Source organism: Macaca mulatta, chromosome 4 (assembly GCF_049350105.2).
Source record: "Macaca mulatta isolate MMU2019108-1 chromosome 4, T2T-MMU8v2.0, whole genome shotgun sequence".
Classification (NCBI taxonomy): Eukaryota; Metazoa; Chordata; class Mammalia; order Primates; family Cercopithecidae; genus Macaca; species Macaca mulatta.
In genome coordinates, this window is record NC_133409.1 from 153721473 (window position 1) to 153745793 (window position 24321).

Genomic DNA, 24321 nt, shown 5'->3' on the forward strand with positions numbered 1-24321 from the left:
GCAGGCTGGCATCTGGGAGGGTGGAGGGGACTGAGGGAGGCTTGCAGGGGAGAGGGGGCCAGGGAGAGGGTGTGGAATTTGGATATAAAGGAGAAGAGGGCACTGTGCCCACCCTGGACTTGTCTGCATTATGTTTCCTGTGGATCCTACCTTTGCTCTGACTTCCTTGGGTAGGAGAAAGAAAAAAAAAAAAAAAAACAATAGAGTTGTATGTTCAGTAGGTTCCTAATGAGTGGAAGGGCTGTTACCATGGAGACGAGGAGCAGTTGGTGAGAAGTCAGAGGAGGAACTGGCGTTAAGATAATATGGATGCTGTATACGCAAGCACACCTTTACAGGAGCGCTGTGTCTGGGCAGGATTGCATTTTATTTTCTTGGTGATTTACGTTAGTACTTTAGAGTTGCTTAATATTCACTCATGATTGATATGCAATTAGCTTGGATCCTGTTGCTTTTTTTAATGATTCTTTTTTTAGAATTTTATATGGAGAAGGGGCTTTTGAAATCATTTAGCCCCAGACAGCTGGTTAATGACAGACTTGGAGCGAGCAGGCGCATTCTCTGATTTGGGAGGGCTGGGGCAGTCCTGCAGCTGAGGGGCAGAAGTGAGTGTGGGCGTGGGCGTAGGGGAAGAGGCTTCTTTGTCGTTCAGCACTACATTGTGAAGAGTACAGGAATTTGGGATAAGCTCGATATGTCCACCTATGTGTCTACTTATTATACCAAGTGTGTACCTGCTTTGGAGAACATGCTAGGGGTGAGTTAATGGTTGTAAAGCCCCCAAATAGCTTAATTTAAAAAGTTTTACTAACAGTGGCATTTATGTGGAGCTTAGATTCATGATTTCAGGGATCCTAACAGCAATACTCTGATATGGACTTATTATTTACATTTTGTAGACCAGGAAAATGAGACTCAGAGTGGTTTAATAACTTGTCTCAGGTCATGCAGCTACTCAGCAGTCCAGCTGGAGTTGAATCCTAGTTAAATCTGACTCCAAACTGCTCTGCCTCATCACTTCGCATGGAAAACTATAAAGCCTGACTAAAAAGTTTGTACTTTTATCTGCTAACACTTTTTAGCTACTGGCAGTTTCTGAGCAAAGGAGAAATAAGATTTAGGAAGTTGACTCTGGTGGTGCGTTGTGATGAAAGATCTGCTGCCACATGGACTCTGGTCATACACACTGTTTTGGGACATTCTAAGTGGACTCTATGTTTTAAGGTATGTTAGTTGAAAAATACAATGAAAAAGTTTTGGAAGATCACTTTCCCATAGAGTACCCAAGAGGTGAGTCATCCCTAAAACCTGGGAAAGTATTGGAACTGGCTACCAAAGCCAGAAAGGCTTGTTGGTGCCCTGAGCCCAGGACCCGCCGATCATTGATTCTGTCTTATAGCAGGGAGCTAGAGGAGGCTGACAGAAAACAGGGATTTGGCTGGGTCTGGTGGCTCACACCTGTAATCCCAGCACCTTGGGAAGCCAAGGCAGAAAGATCACTGGAGCCCAGGAGTTCAAGACCAGCCTGGGCGATATAGTGAGACCCCCAGCTCTAAACAAAAAGAGAGAGAACAGAGAGTTGGTTAGGAACACAGAGGGACACCTGAGCGTTAGGGCAGGAAGACTTGGAAGGTCCCTTTCTGGCTTTTTGTCTCTAGAGAAAGATAGAGTCCGTAGGGCTTCCAGTAGGACCAGCCTAAAATGCCAGTGGGGAAGCCAATATTTTCTGAAGAGGAGAGAAGCAGTCTTGACAACAGGTTAGGGGCCGGAGAGATTATAGATGAATCAAACAGCACCAACAGAAGTGGATCAAAGCAAGGGTTGGACTTAGGGGGCCGGAGCCATGGAGACTTAGAAAAGAAGCAGAGTTGCTTTTATTCCCTGAGGATGGCCTTACGTTTAGATCAGCAGTTCTCAAACTTTAACGTCCGTCAGAACCATCTGGAAAGGTAGTATACAGGTTACCAGGCCCTTCCCCTGGAAATTCTGATTCAGTAGATCTGGGCTAGGGCCTGAGAACTGATATTTCTAGCAAGTTCCTGGGGATGCTGATGCTACTGGTCTGGGGATCACACCTTGAGAACTATTAGTTGGGGTAGTGGTTTTCAACCAGAGGCTACACTATCTGGAGGCATTTTTGGTTGTTACAGTTGAGGGTAGGGGATGGGGAGGGATACATGCTCCTGATATCTAATGTGTTGAAGCCAAAGATGATTCTAAACATCCTACAAAGCACAGCCCCTGACAACAAAGAATTATCTTGCTCAAAATGTTAATAAATAGTGCAGAGAGTGAGAAACCCTAGTTTAGAGAAAACATCTTTAGGGGCCATATGTGGAATTGGAGAGTAGGTTAGGGTGGTTTTAGAGAAATGTAACTGTGGGATAGACGGGAATGTGGGAGGTGGCATCCTGGAGATAAGATTGTGAGGAAATCCTATTGGGGTAGAGATCCCATCAGACCTAGGACCAATACAAACTAAAAAGCTACCTCAAGATACACATTCTAGCCCACTGTCAAGCATTCATTCTTGAGAGCCAGACAAGGATTTGCACTTGGCTGGTTAACTAATTGCTATGGGTCGAGGGGTCTTTATTGTTCAGATTTGCTTAAGCTGCAGAGTAGAGTTTCTGTTTGACAATCTATAACTGTATCTTTACTGACTCAAGGGGGAAGCATTCTAACTGTATCTTTACTGACTCAAGGGGGAAGCATTCTACTCTTCTCTACTCTTGGGGTGGCAGGAGCAATGGTGCCCCCAGTGGTTAGGTGTGTTTGTGGTAGTGACCTGGCGTGAGTACAGAGTATGACGACCTGGGCAGGGGACCGCATCATGCTGAGCAGATTAATCCCTTTCCATCTGGGTGATTTTTTTTTTATGCCGTATTTACATTGAACTGAAGATTGAATAGACCAATCTTTCAATTTGAAACTAAGGACTGCTCAAAGTATTAGCCTAGCCACTATTTGTGCAGGTGCTCTTGGAGAGAGGCAGTCTCACGTACAGAGACTGTGTAGTGTGGCTGGTAAAAGTATGGATTAGCTCTGCTACTCACTAGGAGTATAATTTTTTTCAGGCAAGTTATGTAACTCTTCTCTGCCTCAGTTTTCTTATCTCTAAAATGGGGATAATAACACCTCATTGGATTGTTTGAAGATTAAATAAGGTGATATAGGTTCCCTAGGAAAATGCTTGATACATACTAAGCACCGTAAATGTTAGCCATCGTCATCATCATCATCATCGTCATCATCATCACCATCACCATCATCATCCTGTGTAAGGAGGGTTCAATATCAATGAAGCATTTCAACAAAAGAGTTAAGAGGACTCAGTGATTTGAAAGGGTCTATTGTGATTCCAAGGCTTCAGTCTCGTTTACTGGGAACTGTTTGGGAGTAAGGAAAAATGGCTTTGTCTTGGATATTTTGATTTTGAGATTATTCATCATACATTTATAAATGCCTCAGAGTCAGTTAGAAATATGGACTTGAAGGCCGGGCGCGGTGGCTCAAGCCTGTAATCCCAGCACTTTGGGAGGCCGAGACGGGCGGATCACGAGGCCAGGAGATCGAGACCATCCTGGCTAACACGGTGAAACCCCGTCTCTACTAAAAAATACAAAAAACTAGCCGGGCGCGGTGGCGGGCGCCTGTAGTCCCAACTACTCGGGAGGCTGAGGCAGGAGAATGGTGTGAACCCGGGAGGCGGAGCTTGCAGTGAGCTGAGATCCGGCCACTGCACTCCAGCCTGGGCGGCAGAGCGAGACTCCGTCTCAAAAAAAAAAAAAAAAAAAAGAAATATGGACTTGAGGCCAGGCGCAGTGGCTCACGCCTGTAATCCCAGTACTTTGGGAGGCCGACGCAGGTGGATCACAAGGTCAGGAGTTCAAGACCAGCCCGGCTAACATGGTGAAACCCTGTATCTGCTAAAAATACACAAATCAGCTGGGTGTGGTGTTGCGTGCCTGTAATCCCAGCTACTTGGGAGGCTAAGGCACAATAATCTCTTGAAACTAAGAGGTTGCAGTGAGCCAAGATTGCACCACTGCACTCCAGCCTGGCAATAGAGCAAGACTCCATCTCAAAAAAAAAAAAAAGAAAAAAAAAAGAAAGAAAGAAGAAAAAAAAGAAAAGAAATATGGACTTGAAATATTGAAATATTTGGCTGAAATTATAGAACTGAGTATCAGTAACAAAGATGAGGTTGAGAGTCAAGGAAATTCACATTGAAAAAATGCAACTTATTTTATACCCAGCATTTTTATACATGTTCTAATTTCATTTCACACTATTTTAGATAGTATTATTCTCATTTTAAAGCTGAATAACCAACTAGTGAGGTTTAATAACTTGTTTGAGATTTCATAGCAGGTAAAATGATTAGAATATGAATTCATCCCTTTATCTATCCAACAGACTTTTATTTTTATTTTTTTTGAGATAGAGTATCCCTCTGTTGCCCAGGCAGGAGTGCAGTGGTGCAATCACTGCAGTCTTGACCTCCTGGGCTCAAGCCATCCATCCGCCTCAGCCCCTCCTAAGTAAGCTGGGATCACTGGTATATGCCACCAAGTCTGGCTAATTTTTTTTTTTCTTGAGATGGAGTCTTGCTCTGTTGCCTAGGCTGGAGTGCAGTGGTGCAATCTCAGCTCACTGCAACCTCTGCCTCCTGGGTTCAAGCGATTCCCCTGCCTCAGCCTTCTGAATAGCTGCGATTATAGGCGCATACCACCATGCCCAGCTAATTTTTTTTGTATTTTTGGTAAAGATGGGGTTTCACCATGTTGGTCAGGTTGGTCTTGAACACCTAACCTCGTGATTCTCTCCTCGGCCTCCTGAAGTGCTGGGATTACAGGCATGAGCCACTGCACCTAGCCAAGTCCGGCTAATTTTTTTTTTTTTTTGAGATGGAGTCTCGCTCTGTTGCCCAGGCTGGAGTGCAATTGGCATGATCTCCGCTCACTGCAACCTCTGCTTTTTGGGTTCAAACGATTCTCCTACCTCAGCCTCCCAAGTAGCTGGGATTACGGGAGCCCACCAACACACCCAGCTAATTTTTGTATTTTTAGTAGAGATGAGGTTTCACCAGGTTGGCCAGGCTCTCTGGAATTCCTGACCTCAGGTGATCCACCTGCCTTAGCTGCCCAAAGTGCTGGGATTACAAGCATGAGCCACCGAGCCACTGTGCCCAGCCTGACTTGTTTTTTATAAAGCCTTTTAAAAAAAAAAAAATTTTTTTTTTTTTTTTTTTTTAAAGACAGAGCCTTGCTCTGTTGCCCGGGCTGGAGTGCGGTGGCATCATCTCAGCCCACTGTAACCTCCGCCTCCCGAATTGAAGTGATTCTCTCTCCTCAGCCCTCAGCCTACTGAGTAGTTGGGACTACAAGTGCACACCACCATACCCAGCTAATTTTTTGTATTTTGGTAGAGATGGGGTTTCATCATGTTGCCCAGCTGGTCTTGAACTGCTGAGCTCAGGCAGTCTGCCCACCTCAGCCTCCCAAAGTGCTAGGATTACAGGCATGAGCCACTGTGCCTGGCATTTTTTTTTTTTTTTTTTTAAAGAGCAGTTTTAGTTTCACAGCAGAATTGAGATGAAGGTACAGAGACTTCCCATATACTCCTCACATACTCAGCCTTCCACATTATCAACATCCTCCACTAGAGTGGTACATTTGTTACAACTGATGAATCGACATTGATACATCATAATCACCCAAAGTCCATAGTTTACGTTAGAGTTCACCCTTGGTGTTATATATTCTGTGGGTTTGGACAAATGTATAATGATGTGTATATGTACCGTTAAATACTTTACAGAGTATTTTCACTGGCCTTATCCAATGGACATTTATTGTTACTTCATTATGGTTGGGCACAGTGCTAGATGCTGATGATTAAGAAAGGGATGGGATTTGATCTTGTCCTCAAGGGTAGAACCCAGGCCCCTTCTACCCAAGGGTAGAACCCAGGCATCTTCAAAGCCCAGGCTGCTTCAAATCCCAATGTAGTAGCCACTGCTCTACACTGCCTGTGCCCTTTGCATATCTCACTTCTCCATCTCTCTAGAAAGTTGGAGAAAAAGTGAGCAAGTCATGAGGAACAAAGTTATTTATTTGTTCTTCATTCATCTATTTATTCTTTCATTAGTGTATGTGTTAATACATTCCAAACCCAAACAATTATTTGTATGGTCCCCTGTGTGTTACTTGTGGTTTGCCAAGAAGTAGTTGCTAAGCTTTTCCTTGTATGGTTTCTGGTAAGGAAGGAATGATGTGATTTTTTCCAGTATGTAGAATGTAGTTCCAAGAGGTTAAATAATTTACCTACAGTTATTTAGCCAAACAAGGTTACTGCAAGGTATATGAAGTCTGGTCTCTTGACCCAGTTCATGAGAGAGTTAAAGGAACTATAATTCTTTTTAGCTTTCTTGGAAAAAGAAGGTTGAGTGTTAGGAGGGGTGTGGGTAGGATTGAGTAATGGACTTCAAAAATGTGAAGGATATTTCTGTAGTTTTCAGTCTTCCGAAAGCCCTCTAAGAGGAAGTGAACTGAAAGCACACAAGAATGGCAAGAAGTTAGCACGCTGAAGAAAATTCCTCCTGGTTGGCAAGCAGAGTGAGAAGACTGTGCTATCACCTTTTCTAGAATCTTTCAGAACTGTAGGAGCTGTTAGATCCTCGGTTAACTCTATGAAGAAAGTCAGAAGGATCAGAGAACATCAATGTCACAACTCTTCATTGGAATATCCATGTCTCCCCCTTTACTCTAGCTCTACCTTCCATCCTTTGCCACTCATTATCCAGAGTGTTTATTTGTCAAACTTCTCTGTTTGCAGTTCTGAGCTAGCAACTATACACACTAAGACCATCGGACACAGCTAATCCCTGCTCTAGTCTAGTAGCTTCCGATCTAAGGCAGACACATGGGTATAGTTAAAGATTTTGAATGTACATATGCCCAATCTGACAACAGTAACACAAACCATCCATTCAAGTAGAAGTGTTTGAGCCAGAATTGGATTGCACCCCTTCCCCCACACCCACACACATTTCAGTTCTTTCCTCATGATTTTTTCCTCCTAAGACATCCCAGGAATTTGTGGAGAAACTAACCAAGCGACTGAAAAGACACCCTGAGGAGACAGGAGGTTTCCAGGAGGCACCGCTGGCCTATGATGCCATCTGGGCCTTGGCATTGGCCCTGAACAAGACATCTGGAGGAGGCGGCCGTTCTGGCGTGCGCCTGGAGGACTTCAACTACAACAACCAGACCATTACCGACCAAATCTACCGGGCAATGAACTCCTCGTCCTTTGAGGGTGTCTCTGTGAGTTACAACTTCCTTCATACTCCCTTGTCTTCCCAATCTCAAGAGAGACTCCCTAGAAGCACCTTCTACAAACATGCATTCTCTGTTTCTCTTAGTTACTTCTTTGCAATAATCAGTCTCCAACCAGAGAAGTAGGGATCTTCAAATTCGAAAAACCCATCAAAGACTAGAGGGAAAAAAAGGATGTATTCCATTTTTTTAAACCCCTCCCCTCATTTCTTTTCAAACTAGTCCGAGTATTCATGAGTCAGATGAGAATTGTAGGATTTTGAAAGACAAAACAGTCTGAAAGGTCATCTTGTTATTCCTTTTAAAATGGAAAGATTAGTTTCCAGAGAGATTTGCTGACTTGCTTAGGCCACACAACCAGAAACCTGCTGGTGTTCTGTCTGGGGATTTTTTCCCATTCAAATCTCATGAGTGAAGCTCCTTCTCCAAAGAATAATGTTTCTAAAATCTAGGGTATGGGCATCTGGGGTATGTCCTATATGCAGGCAAATGCCATAAATAGCATTCATTCAGAGGCTCAATTACATCAAAAACAGAAGGATTTAAAGAGTCCCTGATGTTCTCTTTCACTCCTGCTTTTATCCCCTTTGCCTTCCTCCACATGTTCCTTCCCTCAGGGCCATGTGGTGTTTGATGCCAGTGGCTCTCGGATGGCATGGACGCTTATCGAGCAGCTGCAGGGTGAGTACTGGGGCAGGAGGGGACTGGACATGGGGGCCCAGCTGGGGCTGGGCTGGGATGCCACCTGGGGAAGAATATCACAGACATCACAAGATTGCCCTGGCACCTCCCCACTTCTGCCCTTCTCTTTTAACCCTGTTCATCAAGCTTGTAAATAATAATAATAAAAAGCTTAGCTACAAGTAGATTGATGTCTTTGAATTGCACTGGTTTTGCTCTCGAAAAGAGGTGTGTAGGCTGGGTGTGGTGGCTCACTCCTGTAATCCCAGCACTTTTGGGAGGCCAAGGCGGGCAGATCATGAGGTCAGGAGTTTGAGACCAACCTGACCAGCATGGTGAAACCCTGTCTCTACCAAAAATACAAAAAAAAAAAAAAAAAAAAAAAAAATTAGCTGGGTGTGGTGGCAGGCGCCTGTAGTCCCAGCTACTTGGAAGACTGAGGCAGGAGAATCATTTGAACCCAGGAGGCAGAGGTTGTAGTGAGCCGAGATCATGTCACTGCACTCCGGCCTGGGTGATAGAGTGAGACTCTGTCTCAAAGAAAAAAGAAAAGAAAAGAGGCATGTAAATTAAAAACAGCTACTCTCTTTCCCAGTGGCTTCCATTCATTTCACAAATTTCCCCTTGAGTGGCTTGGGTTGAGAGGTTGATGACTTGTCAGTTAGACTCAAGAAAGCTGAATCTAGGAGAACTGCTACTTTTTTTTAAGGGAATACGCCAAATTTCCTTGCTGTGTAAACTATCATTTCTAATTTATCTTCAGTGTGTATAGCTTGGCTTTTGTAGATTGTATTTTCTTGAAACTTAGCACACTTAGGTATTTGCAGAACTTCTAGGAGTTAATTTTTCTGCTCCACCCAGCTCTCAGTCTTTTACGGCATGGCCAAGAGAGCTATTTCTTGGCCTCCTGTGAAAAGTTTCTTTCTTCCTTTCTCCCCACCTCCACATCCTCTCAGCTCCTCTTTGTATCCAGGACAAGAGGAAGTGGACTTCAGCCATGGTGAAAGGAGTGTGAGTTGGCTTTTGAAGGAAAAGTTATGGTAACGGAAACAGTTCTAGAACAGAAATCTTAGAAGTGACCAAATTTTACTCAATGGCGCTTTAAGAGGCAGATATAACTTATCCAAGGAATTAAAACCTAAGCCAACGGAAGAGAATGTTCTAAAATTAAAATGAAAGCCACTGGGAAAATAGAGCCTGCCCATCATGAGAGGAAAAATAAGCAGAAATATGTGTAAAGCTTTAGAAGCCAAAATCAAAGTGAGAGACATCTCGCCGAGAGAGGTGTGAGGAATGGAATAGGTGGCAGACATGTTGTGGAGCCTCCTCACTGAAGACTTTTAAACATAGATATTCTTATTTATTTGAGTTGCCTTGGGAACCACCTTATATTGCTTTTAAGTCATGTTGCTGATTCAAGCGACTCGTAGGTCCTTCCAAGCATCCTTTAGGGCCTCAGGTGAAAATAAAATCAGATACAGCCATGCAAAGCTAGGGAAGTGGGAAGTTGAAAATGCCTAGGATCAGCTCTTTGGCTCCCTGTGGTCACTCCTTTTATTGTCGTCTGCCCAGGTGGCAGCTACAAGAAGATTGGCTACTATGACAGCACGAAGGATGATCTTTCCTGGTCCAAAACAGATAAGTGGATTGGTGAGTGGATCTTGTTTGTATTTTCCTTCAGCCCCTCTGGACAATCAAGGGAAAAAGTCATGCCTTTGAGTGAGGATGGAATGGTGGAGACTATTAGGTTGGTATGTGGCTGGCAGCTGGGCTAGGAGAAAGGGTTAAGTGAGAGTGAATACAACCCCTAAGGCGTGGGTAGGGGAGACTGGTGTATTTGGAGAGGGAATAGGCGGTGGTTATACTATTTTTAATAGTACATTGCTGGGGTAACTGGGGATTAGAGGCAGGGGGTGGGCAGAGGGCGGGAAATGGAAACTCCATTTGGGTTTCCCAGATGTCCTGGTGTCTTGATATATTTGAACCAGCTACTTCAAGCCCAGAGCTGTCTCTTTGTCTGTCTCTTTAGTTTAACGGTTGCTTAAACTATGGAGGAGGAGGGAAAACCTCATGTAATTGTCATCTGCCAAAATGTGCTTGTTATTTTTATATGCATTTTTAAAAATTTTCCTATTTTTATATAATTTTAGAGGTACACATGCAGTTGTGTTACATGAATATATTGCATAGTGGTGAAGTCTGGGCGTTTAGTGCGCCTGTCACCCAAATCGTGTACATTGTACCTAATAGGTAGTACTTCATCCCGCAAAATATACTTTTTAAAGAGGGCAAGTAAGCAGTTATTCTTTGTGTACTTGGCCTTAATGATAGGACATGGGAGAGAAACTGAAGGGGGACAAAAGGAGGGACCTACTGATAAAAGAAAGGCTCCTTGAGAATGAAGGGGAGGCCCAGCCATTGAAGACGGCTGCCATCTGCCCTGCCCAGTGGAAATCTAGTCATTCCCAGCACTGCTGGAGTTTTGCCCTTTTTTTTTTTTTACAATTTGAATTTAGGACAGTGTTCTGGGTTGCTATAAATGCTGCATGGCCTAAATTATTCTTAAAAAAAAAAAAAAAAAAAAAACTAAGCAAATTGCAATTAGTTTTTTTGGTGGACTCTGACAAATTTGAACCCGTAATAATAACTGGAAAACATCTTTGGGAATATCACCCTGCCAGGATTAAAATTTCAGATTAGTTTTCCTTCTTTTTTTTTTTGTCTTAAGATTAGGTGTCCACCCTAGATACTTCAAGGCCTTTTTAGCTTTATGATTCAATAATTGTCGTTCGAAACTTTGATTTGGGTTATAAGAGACCTTATAACATTTTTTAGTTATCCCCTTCTTTCTCTTCCCATTTTCCTTTGCTGTAAGAAAGACAGAAAAACTTAAAGAACAAACAAAAACAAAGACTACAACTTTGGTGACATGCCTCAGCATTTCCCAACCTATGGATAGACCATTCACTCCATCTTCTCATCTCGTTTCTGGTTGCTTCCTAACGGCCCCAGTGGCACTGAGCATTCTGCCTGCGGTAACCTCTGTTCAGTGCAGTTAGGGCCTCATGTCCCCAGCCAATGACTGAAGCCTGTCAGCAATCTAGTTCTTTGCCCTTTTCTCCTATCCCGTCTTCATTCCTTTGTCCTCCTTCCCTTCTCTTTTCCCTTCCCCTCCTCCTCCCCTGTGCCATGCAGGAGGGTCCCCCCCAGCTGACCAGACCCTGGTCATCAAGACATTCCGCTTCCTGTCACAGAAACTCTTTATCTCCGTCTCGGTTCTCTCCAGCCTGGGCATTGTCCTAGCTGTTGTCTGTCTGTCCTTTAACATCTACAACTCACATGTCCGGTAAGTTTCTCTTCTGACGTTTTCCTTGTCTGCCTCTGAGATACTGATCATGTTCCTGGACAGGATGAGAATGAAACCTGTGTAACTCGCATAGCCATGTATCATGGAGTTTTTCATTCTGACTTGTTAAGAATGAAAACAGGGAAACCAGATATAACCCCCACTCCTACTCCAAAGTAGCTAACTGGAAGGAAAAAGAAAAGAAGAGAAAAAAACAACCTTTGGGGCCAGGTCTCACAGTCTTGGACTCTACATAGATAGCCTGTATTCTAGTGGGAGCCTGTGCTTGAGAAGCCCTCTGCAACTCCATCTTCAGCCCCATGACTGCATTGCTTTGCCTCTCAAGGCTCCACTGTCTTCTCCAATCCTGTCTTCCTTTAGCCCCTGGCCCTGAAATTAGGGTCATGCCGTTGCATGGTATTCGGAGAGCTCAGCCTCCCTGGAGAAGAGGGGTAATTATCTCTCCCTGTCACCCTCTCCACCTCTGCCCTAGTTATATCCAGAACTCACAGCCCAACCTGAACAACCTGACTGCTGTGGGCTGCTCACTGGCATTAGCTGCTGTCTTCCCCCTGGGGCTGGATGGTTACCACATTGGGAGGAACCAGTTCCCTTTCGTCTGCCAGGTGAGGAGGTGGTGGGCAAATTCCTCACAGAATGTGGCTCTCCCACCCGTCTCAGGAGCGCCTTCCATGATTTATGGTTCTCTGCCTTTCCTCCTCAGCTTTCCCTGACTCTTGTCCCTGTTCTTTCCTTCTAGCATCACCCCTCTGGTCTCTGTTTGGCTCTGTCCCTTCTTTCTGTGCCTGCAGGCCATTTTCATTCTGTAGTTCACTTGTCAGTTCCAAGGTTGCCATGGCAGGCCTTGCAGAGAAGAGGGAGCCATTGAAGGCAAAGGAAGGGGATTTGCTCAAAGGTCTCCTGAACAATGGTTGCTTGTCTGTGGTGTGGGGGCTGAGAATCAGAACTGTGGACCTCCCTTGGGAGCCTCTGTTGGGTTTGGAAGGATGGAAGCAGAGATCAAAACAGACAGCAGAGAGAGTTGGGGGGAAGGGACCACTGCCACACAGGGAGGAGGGGCTCTGGGACTATTGGTACATGGAAGGTTCTAGTGCTGTGGGGAGAGGCCAGCTTCAACAGTGGTAGTTGATTGGTTCTCTTTTGCACTGGTGGAAACACCCACTCTTTTCTCCTGATCTGCCTGCCTGTCCTTGCTCTCTCTTTTTCCTCTGCTCTGTGCTGTCCTGATCATACATCTGTGCACATGGCATTTCCATGCACATGCACATGCAGTTCATCAGGAATCCTCTGTTCCCAGTGAGGCCAGAGTGCAGCTGGAGAAGCAGACAATTAGCTGCAGTGCAGTAGGAGAGGTTCCAGAGTAGAGATCTGCACAGAGTGCTTTGGGGGCAAAGAAGGGAATGCAGCTCACTGTTGGTGTGATTGGGTGGACCTCCGTGAGGAGGTGCATTTGAATACTGAAGGACAAATAGGATTTTATCAGCTAGAGAAATAGGGGAAGGCTACTTCAGGGGCATAGGGAGCATTGTGTGGCTAGAAAATACTTGAAAGAGAGTAGATGAAGAGAAAGTGGGTAGTTCAGCATGGCTGGAGCGTGGGGTAGATGCAGGGCTGGGAGATGAGCCTAGCTGGACAGGTTGGTGGGAGCATGTTGTGAAGGGTCTGTGTCACATCCAGAAGTGTTCAGGCTGTAACTTATAGATACTGGGGAGTGGTTGGAGGTTTTTGGCCACTAAAGCCAGGAGGTTTTAGCAAGATCACCTTGGTGGTGTGGAAGTAGAGGGTGGATGGGAGGAACTGTTCAAGGTGGGGAGACTGCCCTCTCCCTGCTGCTCCCTGTCCTGTTAACATTTTCCCATCCTCCCTGTGTCACCATGTGCTCCCTGCCCACACTCCCTTAGGGTTCTGCCCATCCTTACTGAAGTCCCTGCTACTAGCCTACCCTATTCTGCCTGTGCCCTCTCTTCTTTTCTAGGCCCGCCTCTGGCTCCTGGGCCTGGGCTTTAGTCTGGGCTATGGCTCCATGTTCACCAAGATTTGGTGGGTCCACACGGTCTTCACAAAGAAGGAAGAAAAGAAGGAGTGGAGAAAGGTGAGTTGCTGCCCAATACTTAGCCCCCAGATCCTTGGCTCCTGGGGCACAGAGCATTTTTGCCTGATGTGCCTGTTCTCTCCACATATTTATCCAGACTCTGGAACCCTGGAAGCTGTATGCCACAGTGGGCCTGCTGGTGGGCATGGATGTCCTCACTCTTGCCATCTGGCAGATTGTGGACCCTTTGCATCGAACCATTGAGGTACCGCTGGAGAGGAGGTGCTGTGGTCAGGAGAATGAGCAGGACTCAGTGGCCATCAGGGCCCGGGGTTGTGTGTGGTCTTGAGGGATGAAGCTACTTGGTGAGAGTGCCTTCCTCATATTGGAAGCTCTTCCTTTCCTTCCTGGAAGGAGCCCCTCATAGGCCTCCAGATTCTGAAGAAAGAAAGATTCCTCCAGATAACTGAAGAAAGGAAGGGGTGGGGATCTGGGAAGGGTGTGTAGAACTTCAAGGCATCAGGGCAAGTGGGGAACAAGCACCTGCAAGGGTTCAGGAAAACATTCTCAGGCCTGGAGTGAGATTTGGCATCAGCATTGAGGGTCTCATAGGAGAACAGCTGGAAGCCAGAGAAGCATTGAGGAGAGGAGGGGAGGCTGGCAGCCATCTTTCTTGTGACCTTGTTTCTCCCCTAGACATTTGCCAAGGAAGAACCAAAGGAAGATATCGACGTCTCTATTCTGCCCCAGCTGGAGCATTGCAGCTCCAGGAAGATGAATACATGGCTTGGTGTGTGGGATGTGGGCAAAGGAGGGCAGGGATGCACAAAGGCAGGAGGGAAGGCAAGGGCAGAGGGCTTGGAGGGAGAGGGGTCTTTGGAAGAGGAGGTAGAGAGCGTCTCAACCCAGTTTGAACACCCTACTCTTTATTATTGCACTAATCTTTTCTGAGAATAGGGGAGAGTTGCTCTTTTGCTATGAGGAGCTTAGGGCCCAAAGCACAGATGAAGAACTTGTGTTCAGCAGAGGGACAAGTGAGGGTAATCCACCGCCAGACCCGACGTTATCTTCTAGATCCCCCTTGACCTTATTAACATTGTTCGATTCATGGTCACAAATGGCAAACCTACCCTCTGCCTGGAAAACCACCTTCCCCACTGGAGGGTAAGGGTGAGGCATGTGTGGCCCAGACTGGCCTATTTCTAGATATTCAGCAAGCTCTTGCCTGACTGACAGCAGCTCGCCACCATTGCCTTCCTGTGTGAATCCCAGGAAAAAGTGATGAGGTCTGGGCAAGTTGGGTGGACATAGCGGGTAGGGGATACAGGGTGAGGTTTGCTAGGTCAGAGGGGCTGGATTGGAGAGGAGGCCCCCCTTTCCATTGCAGAGTAGGTGAAGGGCAGAGAGGGGACGGGGATTGAGTGAGGAGCGTTGTGGTCCTTGTTGCTCAAGTGACTCTCTCCTGCCATTCTAGGCATTTTCTATGGTTACAAGGGACTGCTGCTGCTGCTGGGAATCTTCCTTGCTTATGAGACCAAGAGTGTGTCCACTGAGAAGATCAATGACCACCGGGCTGTAGGCATGGCTATCTACAATGTGGCCGTGAGCATTGACCCCCTGGCATTGACCCTGTGGGTTGACCACCACAGCCCAGATGTGATGGACTAGGAAGAATCAATGCTAGATCTGGGATCGGTTGCTTAGGAGTCTTAAAAAGTTTGTTAATTCTTCAGGTTTACAAAGCACTTTACAGTTTACTAAGCTCACTGTAGACATTGTATCATTAATCTTACAGCTACCCAATGAAGTAGATATTAGTATCCCTACTTTATAGGTGAGAAAACAAAAACACAGAGAAGTTAAATTGCTTGTCTGTGGTTGATGGACTGGACTCTGTTGACATTTCCTACCAGGGACCGACTCTGGAGGACCTGGAATGTGTGCATAGAGATCCTGGGAGTTCCTGCCTTGAGGGGAATGGTCAACCAAGAGTGAAAACTGGTTTGGGACCGTTTGAGATTTTTCTCAATCTGTATTTCAGGATGATCCTGAATTTGGATCCTTTTCAAAGGGAAAGTTCACCAGGAAACTGCATAGGCTCCCTCCCATGGGAAGTAAATTCTGGATCTTGTCTGAGCCTGCAGACCTGAGACTCCCTCAATGTGTCTTTCCCTCTAGGTCCTGTGCCTCATCACCGCTCCTGTCACCATGATTCTGTCCAGCCAGCAGGATGCAGCCTTTGCCTTTGCCTCTCTTGCCATAGTTTTCTCCTCTTATATTACTCTTGTTGTGCTATTTGTGCCCAAGGTGAGGTTCTATTTTTTCTCTCACCCTCTTTAGTCCCATGTTCCCTCCCTCCCTCCTTCCTACAGTACTGAGTTCCTCTGCCCTTCCATTCACCCTCCTTTCACTCCTCCCCTTGTTTGGGCCCAACTCTCTTAGCATTCTTTCCACCTCCAACTTTCCATCAGCCATTCACTAGTACAGTCACTGCTGGGCCACCCCACACCCAAACATTTGCCCCCAGATGCGCAGGCTGATCACCCGAGGGGAATGGCAGTCGGAGGCGCAGGACACCATGAAGACAGGGTCATCGACCAACAACAACGAGGAGGAGAAGTCCCGGCTGTTGGAGAAGGAGAACCGCGAACTGGAAAAGATCATTGCTGAGGTGCGGGGGTGGGTGTCAGGGTGGGGTGTTGGAGTGGTGGGGTCCAGGAGGCTTGTGTCTTAGCTTGGGTTGTCTGAAGCCAAGCCTGAGGTACAGGGTCAGATGTTCTTGGTTCATGGAGGGGAGGGTCCTAGGAGAACAACCTGTAAGGAGTGAGTGGAGCAGGATAGGGGAGGGGAAAGGGCTGAGCAAGATTCTGTCTCAGGCAAAATCCAGTGTTGGCCTGACAGGTGGAGGGGCTCTGGAGTGGGAGCTATGTGGTTGACTCAGCCTCCTTAAGGCAAGAGGATGGCTGTTGGCTGTGGGTGGCAACTGAAGAGAGGCAGCAGTGAGCCTCTAGTAGTCAACACTCACAGCAGCTGGGTGTCGCATGCAGCCCCAGCATAAAGGACCTGGGCAGGCGTTCACTGTGCCCTAGGCTGTCATTAGGGGCTGGTGCAATGCCAAAGAGAAGGATGTTCCAACTGGGTTGACACAAATCTCCCTGATTTATTGGAAGCTCTGTGCACTGACTTTTCTCTCCTTCTGCACTTTTTCCTTTTGTTTTTAAATTCTCTCTTATTTTCCTGATCTCATTTTTTTATTGGTATCCCCATTATGTTCTCTGGCTTTTCTTGTTCTATTTTGATTACTCCTTTTAATTTCTTCTGTCCACTTACCCTATGTCCTCCCCCCTACATTTTTCTATGCCCTTCCTCTCTTTCCCTCCTCCCCACCCCTTCATTACCTCTTCTTCCCCTACTCTCCCAATTGTGCTTCTTCCTCCAGAAAGAGGAGCGTGTCTCTGAACTGCGCCATCAACTCCAGTCTCGGCAGCAGCTCCGCTCCCGGCGCCACCCGCCGACACCCCCAGACCCCTCTGGGGGCCTGCCCAGGGGACCCCCTGAGCCCCCCGACCGGCTTAGCTGTGATGGGAGTCGAGTGCATTTGCTTTATAAGTGAGGGCAGGGTGAGGGAGAACAGGCCAGTAGGGGGCGGGAAAGGGAGACGGGGAAGGGCAGGGGACTCAGGAAGCAGGGGGTCCCCATCCCCAGCTGGGAAGAACATGCTATCCAATCTCATCTCTTGTAAATACATGTCCCCCTGTGAGTCCTGGGCTGATTTGGGTCTCTCATACCTCTGGGAAACAGACCTTTTTCTCTCTTACTGCTTCATGTAATTTTGTATCACCTCTTCACAATTTAGTTCGTACCTGGCTTGAAGCTGCTCACTGCTCACGCGCTGCCTCCTCAGCAGCCTCACTGCATCTTTCTCTTCCCATGCAACACCCTCTTCTAGTTACCATGGCAACCCCTGCAGCTCCTCTGCCTTTGTGCTCTGTTCCTGTCCAGCAGAGGTCTCCCCACAAGTGCTCTTTCCACCCCAAAGGGGCCTCTCCTTTTCTCCACTGTCATAATCTCTTTCTATCTTACTTGCCCTTCCACACTTTCTCACATTTGTCTCCCCCTGAATTTTGCTTCCTTTGGGGGCTCATTCTTTTCACCAAGGCTCACATGCTCCTTGCCTCTGCTCTTTGTGCACTCATGCTCAGCACACATGCATCCTCCCCTCTCCTGCGTGTGCCCACTGAACATGCTCGTGTGCACCGCGTTTTTCCCATGTGCTTTCTTCATGTTCAGTCACATGTGCTCTCAGGCGCCCTGCATTCACAGCTACGTGTGCCCCACTCACGGTTATGGGTCTGCCCTTGAGCGTGTTTGGGTAGGCATGTGCAATTTGTCTAGCATGCTGAGTCGTGTCTTTCCTGTTTGCACACATCCATGTACTTTCCCTGTGTACCCTCCATGTACCTTGTGTACCTTCTTCCCTTAAATCATGGTATTCTTCTAACAGAGCCATATGCACCCTACCCTGCACATTGTTATGCACTTTTCCCCAATTCATGTCTGGTGGGGCCATCCACACCCTCTCCTCATCGCAGAATCTCCATTTCTGCTCAGACTCCCCCCATCTCCATTGCATTCATGTACCACCCTCAGTCTACACTCACAGTCATCTTCTCCCAAGACTGCTCCCTTTTGTTTTGTGTTTTTTTTTGAGGGGAATTAAGGAAAAATCAGTGGGGGCAGGTTTGGAGGGCTGCTTCCAGTGGATAGTTGATGAGAATCCTGACTAAAGGAAGGCACCCTTGACTGTTGGGATAGACAGATGGACCTACGGGGCAGGAGGTGGCGTCCCTTTCACACTGTGGTGTCTCTTGGGGAAGGATCTCCCCGAATCTCAATAAACCAGTGAACAGTGTGACTCGGCACCTTGCACTCTTCCTGTGAACAGAATGGGCTTCAATCCAAGAAGGAAGGCTCAGAGGACTCCAAGTTCATGAAAAGGCATTGAAGCAGAGGGTGAAAAGAGGTGTTTTATTGATCCATTGAGGGCTTAGCGGAATAAAGCAGGACATGATTAAGTCTGAGATTAGTGAGTGAGGACACTACTGGTTAAAAGTGTGGGCTCTGGAGTCAGACTGCCAGGGCATCAGATCCAACCACATGCAAACATTTTCTTAGTCTCTATTCCCCATGTCCTCATCTATAAAAGTGAGAATAACAATAATAATACATTCCTCCATATGTTGGGTACAAAGACTATATAAATTGTGCATTCAGGTGCTTAGGATAGCCCTTGGGCCATGGTATATGTTGCGTGAATGTTAGCCTCTGTCCCTGCTGTTTAATGAGTACCTTGACAGTAGTGGGCATGAATTGGGAGCCTGGAGCAAGTGCCTAAGCGTCCCCTCTAGGGACGCTCCTTCCCAGGAACTAAGAACAGTAAAAGAATGATGACTGCTGGAAGGTAATGGATGAGATGGCCACTGAGTGCTTCCAACCTTAAACATCTTTGTCTAGGAACTCTGAGCATTTTGGAAATAATTTGCTATCAAAATGAAAAAAATTTTGAATGGACAAGGGCTGAAACACTTGCCTGAGACTTTAAACATTTTTTTGTGTCGTCTTGGAGAGTGCTTTTTTGAAGCTCAACTTTTCTTTTACTTTGGCACTGATTTTTAAAATGATTCTCAGATTTTTGTAAGAGAGCTGCAAGGGTTGGATGGGCCCTGTCATTCATTGACCTGTTAAGTGCCAATTTCTGAACTTCCACTAAAGCATGAGGTGGTGAATCTTAGACCAGTACTTGAAAAACGTTCCACAGTGATTATCCACCTGGGACCAGTTGGACTTAATTTGAGTCTCTCTTCTTCCCACAGTGGAATATCCTCTAGGAAAAGAGAAGAAGCCAATGGAGTAGATAAGCCTGCAGTGTGGAAAATGAATAGTTGGCATCAGAACAGCAGCAGGAGGCTGGGCGTGGTGGCTCACGCCTGTAATCCCAGCACTTTGGGAGGCTGAGATGGGTGGATCACGAGGTCAGGAGTTCAAGACCAGCCTGGCCGAGATGGTGAAACCCTGTCTCTACTAAAAATACAGGAATTAGCTGGGCATGATGGTGGGCGCCTGTAATCCCAGCTGCTCCGGAGGCTGAGGCAGATAATTGCTTGAACCCAGGAGACAGAGGTTGCAGTGAGTTTGTGCCATTGTACTCCAGCCTGGGCGACAGAGTGAAACTCCATCTCAAAAAAAAAAAAAAAAAAAAGAAAGAAAAGAAACAGTAGCAGAACCTATAGAATAGCCATGGGTAGAACCTAAAAGACCCAAATTATCATCTCAAACTTGCATTGCACTTAGGTGGGCTATAAATTATAAACAAAGGGTGAACAGTTCTACTGGGGTCAAAGGTGAGCCAGACACTGCTAGCAGGAGTGCGGGAGTCTCAAGCCAGATGGTGGGACTAGCAGAGTGCCCAGTGCAAAGGGATGGGAAGGAGTGAGATTGAGGATATTATAAAGGTACTTAGAAGAGAACTTGTAAGATTTTTACTGGCCAAATTTAAAACATGACTGAGCACTGTTTTTCATACAGGCCTCCTACTAATAAGAAAAACAATTTTGAGATAACTGCTTGTTTGAGTTCACAGTTAATGTTCCTGATGATTAAGATCAGTTGCAAGTGTACATCTGTCAATGCTCATCTACAATCAGACTTCATGTATCCATTTTTGAAAGTGTCTTTTCAGGGAGAAAGGTGCTATTGATTAGCACTAATACTAATTATTAAGGTATTAATTATATATAATTACAATGAGATATATACACACACACACATACACACACACACACACACACACACACTCAAAGATATTTAATTAATGTATAATTGTACCCCAAGAGGCGCAAAGGAGATGTGTTGCCAGGTGGAGAGGCTACCACTTGGCAGTTCTGGGAGGACTTGCTCCCTGGGCTCTGTGAGGCACGCTTTGCGTTTCCAGCCCTGCCTTAGGGTAGGGTTCAGATCACTTTCTGACTTTGGAATGTCCTGGAATGTAGACTTCCTGCAGGCTTCCATGTCCCCTGCTTTTCCCTGACTTAGCCTGTTGCCTCCCTGCCCTCCTGTTGGTTGTCTACCAGTGGAGAGCATTTTGTGTGCACTTGGTTGCTACATTAGTTGGGTTATCTTCAACAAGTGTTGATGGTGAGTTGCTGTGGCAGGTGCTTTGCTTGGCACTGAGGCAAAATGGGGAGTAAGATGGCTTTCAAGGGTTGTACCTTCTTGACATGTAAATAAATAAATGAGATCACTTAAGAGAGCAACCAGGAGTGTTAGGCATCTCACAACCATTAACTCTGGTGTGAAGGACAACTCTAAAAGCGAGGGAATTGTGTGTCATTTTCTGGGGTCACAGAGCTACTAAGGAGCAAAGCAAGCATTCAAACTGCATATATTATCTATTGCCACAAAACCTGTTACCCTAAATGGCTTCAGACAACAATAATCATTTATTATCATGGTTTTTGTGGGCTAGAAATTCAGATAGGGTACGGTGGGGAGGGTTCACCCTGCTCCATAGCATCTGGAAGGTCAGAAATCTGGGGGCTGTTGTTGTCCAAAGGGTCCTTCACTCAGCGTCTAATGGGGGTGTTGGCTGTTGGCAGAGACCTCAGCGAGGGCTGTCAGCTGAAACCCCTACACATGGCCTTTCCATGTGGCCTCGTATTCCTCATGACCTAATGACAGTTCCAAAGGCAAATGGAGGCAGTTGTAGAGAGCCAGCCAGGTTTAAGCTGTATTTATTTATTTATTTTTCCTCACAAAGCCTTGAAAGTCACATAGCATCACTTCTGAGATATTCCACTGGTCCAGGCAGTCGCAAGGCCATGCCTAGGTTCAGGAGAGGAAACACTTCACCTCTTAGTGGGATGAGCGTAAGTCACACTGTAAAGAGAACATGTGGAATTGGACAAATGTGTGTTGCAGGCTTTGGTAAAAGCAATCTGCTGCATCTGGTCTGCCTGCTACAAAGCCAGTGTTCACTTCATCTTACCACGTTCTTTGTCTGCCCTCTGAGCTGAACACCCTAGCCTTGTAGATTTGCTGTCATGCAGCCTCTTACTAGGCCCTAGATTCCTCTGGATGCTTTGGGGCCAGCTGTGATCTCACCCCAGCAGAAAATGGGAAGTGTTGAAGATGGTCCTGCCAATTGCTTCTCCCACAGTCCTTGGTAACTTTAGGATACCCTGGATAGGCAACATTTTGTTTATCCACTCAGGCTTTTGAAGCAGGTAATTCTGTGACTTTGCCCTTGAGGGAATCTATCACTTGACATGAAGCTACCGTAAGGTAGGCAAAAGTTATGTGCAGATTTTCGTGTGTGTGTGGGGTTGGCAACCCTAAGCCCCAAGTTGTTCAAGGGGCAACTGTATGAGCTCCAAATTCCCTTTTTTTTTTTTTTTTTTTGTTTTTTGAGTCAGAGTCTCGTTTTGTCACCCAGGCTGGAGTACAACGGCGCAATCTTTGCTCACTGCAACCTCTGCCTCCCGGATTCAAGCAATTCTCCTGCCTCCACAACCGGCTAATTTTTGTATTTTTAGTAGAGACGAGGTTTCACCATGTTGCCCAGGCTGGTCTAAAACTCCTGACCTCAAGTGATCCCCCGCTTTGGCTTCCCAAAGTGCTGGCATTACAGGCATGTGCCACCACGCCCAGCCATGAGCCCTTAACCACTTGGCAGTTCTGGGAGGACTTGAAAGTCTAATAGCTTACTGTTGACTGAAAGTCTTACCAGTAACATAAACAGTTGATCAACACATATTTTGTATGCTATACGTCTTATATATGTATTCTTACAATAAAGTAAACTAGAGAAAAGGAAATATTATCAAGAAAATCGTAAGGAAAATACATACAGGGCACTATACTGTGTTTATTGATACCTTAAGTTTACATCATTTACAGGATGAATTGTCTGTCTGAAATGGCAGCAACCCCAGCTAATGGACCTCAGTGGACCTCAATCTATGGTGTATATCAAGCAATTCAACTTTTTATAGAGTCATGACTCTTCTCTGCTTCTTGGGAGAACTTCTAGCATCACTATTGACACTTCATTTGGGTCCTATGGTGTTATTTAAGGTTTATGGTATTGCTCTAGACATGATGAAATACATGCAAGAATCTTGAGCGATCACTCTTTACTGCTATACACAATTTACTGGATAGATGAGCTGCTCATACAGAGATGATTAGTGTCACATGGCATTTTAGGCAGATACTTGCAACAATTGAGCTCATTGCAATAGTAAGAGGAAGTGGCTATCAAATTACAGTAGAACAGTATACATTACAGTTAATTTTTTGCCATTATGATTTAATTCTGCATCTTTTGTTAAGCTTTCTCTTGACTTCGAATGGCTCATGTGTGGTCTGTAAGTGTGTGCATAAGTTTTGATAAATTCTATTTATTTTTTGAGACAAGGTCTCACTCTGTTCCCCATGCTAGAGTGCAGTGGCATGATCTTGGCTCACTTCAGCCTCAACCTCCCAGGCTCAGGTGATCCTCCTACCTCAGCCTCCTGGGTAGCTGAGACTGTAGGTACATGCCACCATGCCCAGCAAATTTTTTGTATTTTTAGTAGAGATGGGGTTTTACTATGTTGCTCAGATTGGTCATGGATCCTGTATTCAAGCAATCTGCCCACCTCAGCCTCCCAAAGTGCCTGGCCAAATTTTTGTTTTTTATAGTAGATTTGTGTATATTTTTTGGTAGTATCTACATATATTTTATACACTTATGTGTTGATGAAAAAAGCCAAATATTTAAAATATTTGAAGATGTTTATTCTGAGCCATTTATGAGTGACCATGGCCTGTGACACAGCCTGAGGAGATCCTGAGAAGAGGTGCCCAAGATGGTTGGGTTACAGCTTGGTTTCGTACATTTTAGGGAGCCATAAGTTGCTGACAGAGACATAAATCAATACATGTAAGGTATACATTGGTTCAGCTCAGAAAGGCGGGACATCTCAAAGCAAGGGAGCTCATAGGTCATAGGGGTTATTCAGATTTTCTGACTGCCAATTGGTTGAGAAAGTTAAGCTCTACCTAAAGAGTTGAGGTCAGCAGAAAGAAATGCTTGAGTTAAGATAAGGGGGCATGTAGGTGGCGTTGGGGGAGATGTTTGTGGACGCAAAGATTCTTGTTATGTAGTTGAAGCTTCCAGGCCTCAGAAACAATAGATGATAAATGTTTCTTATCGCACCTTAAAAGATGTCAGACTCTTATTAGTAAAATCTCTCCGGATCAGAAAAATACCTGGAAGGGGAAGGGGATTCTCTGCAAAATGCAAATCCCCACGACAAGAGATGGCTTTGCAGAGTCATTTCAAAATATGTCAAATATATTTTGGGGTAAATACTTTGATTTTCTTCAGGGCCTGCTATCTGTGATGTGATGCTATACCAGAGTCAGGTTGGAGTTGACTATTTTATTGCCACAGAGAATCTTTTGTCAGTCTTATGATCTCTATTTTAATGTTATGCTGGTCAGTTGTCCCTAAACTCCAAAGGAAGGAGGGTATCACTGGCATGTCTTACCTCTCTTCCTGTCAGATGGGGAGCTGAGAATTTTATTTTTGGTTTATACATGACATACTTTTCTCTTATTTATTATTTATTTATTTATTTATTTATTTATTTATTTATTTATTTAAATTGAGGCTGGAGTGAGGTGGCACAATCACGGCTTACTGCAGCCTCAACCACCTGGGCTCCAGAGAGCCTCCCACCTCAGCCTTCCTAGTAGCTGGGACTACAGGTGCGTGCCACCATGTCCAGTTAATTTTTTTTTTTTTGTAGAGATGAGGTTTTCCCATGTTACCCAGGCTGGTCTCCAACTCCTGA

At 45.7% G+C, this 24321-nt stretch overlaps 1 protein-coding gene and 1 long non-coding RNA gene across 15 annotated transcripts in view; one reads left to right on the top strand and one right to left on the bottom strand.

Annotated features, from left to right (window-relative positions):
* Nucleotides 1-18343, top strand: part of GABBR1 (gamma-aminobutyric acid type B receptor subunit 1) — a 30364-nt gene extending 12021 nt beyond the window's left edge. For 12 of the 14 annotated variants that reach the window (XM_077998660.1, XM_077998663.1, XM_077998659.1 and 9 more), the window contains 12 exons: nt 7089-7331; nt 7961-8024; nt 9597-9674; nt 11220-11370; nt 11864-11996; nt 13367-13483; nt 13581-13688; nt 14120-14213; nt 14898-15025; nt 15602-15730; nt 15951-16094; nt 16863-18335. In XM_077998660.1, coding sequence (XP_077854786.1) covers nt 7089-7331; nt 7961-8024; nt 9597-9674; nt 11220-11370; nt 11864-11996; nt 13367-13483; nt 13581-13688; nt 14120-14213; nt 14898-15025; nt 15602-15730; nt 15951-16094; nt 16863-17036 — 1563 coding nt within the window. In that variant the 3' untranslated portion in view covers nt 17037-18335. 14 annotated transcript variants of the gene reach the window in all.
* LOC144340536 (uncharacterized) lies at nt 108-6466 on the bottom strand. The gene is made up of 2 exons (XR_013416742.1): nt 3810-6466; nt 108-3490 (listed from the first exon to the last, which is right to left on the bottom strand). It is a non-coding gene; the product is annotated as an uncharacterized LOC144340536 (long non-coding RNA).
* Nucleotides 18344-24321: the final 5978 nt, after the last annotated feature.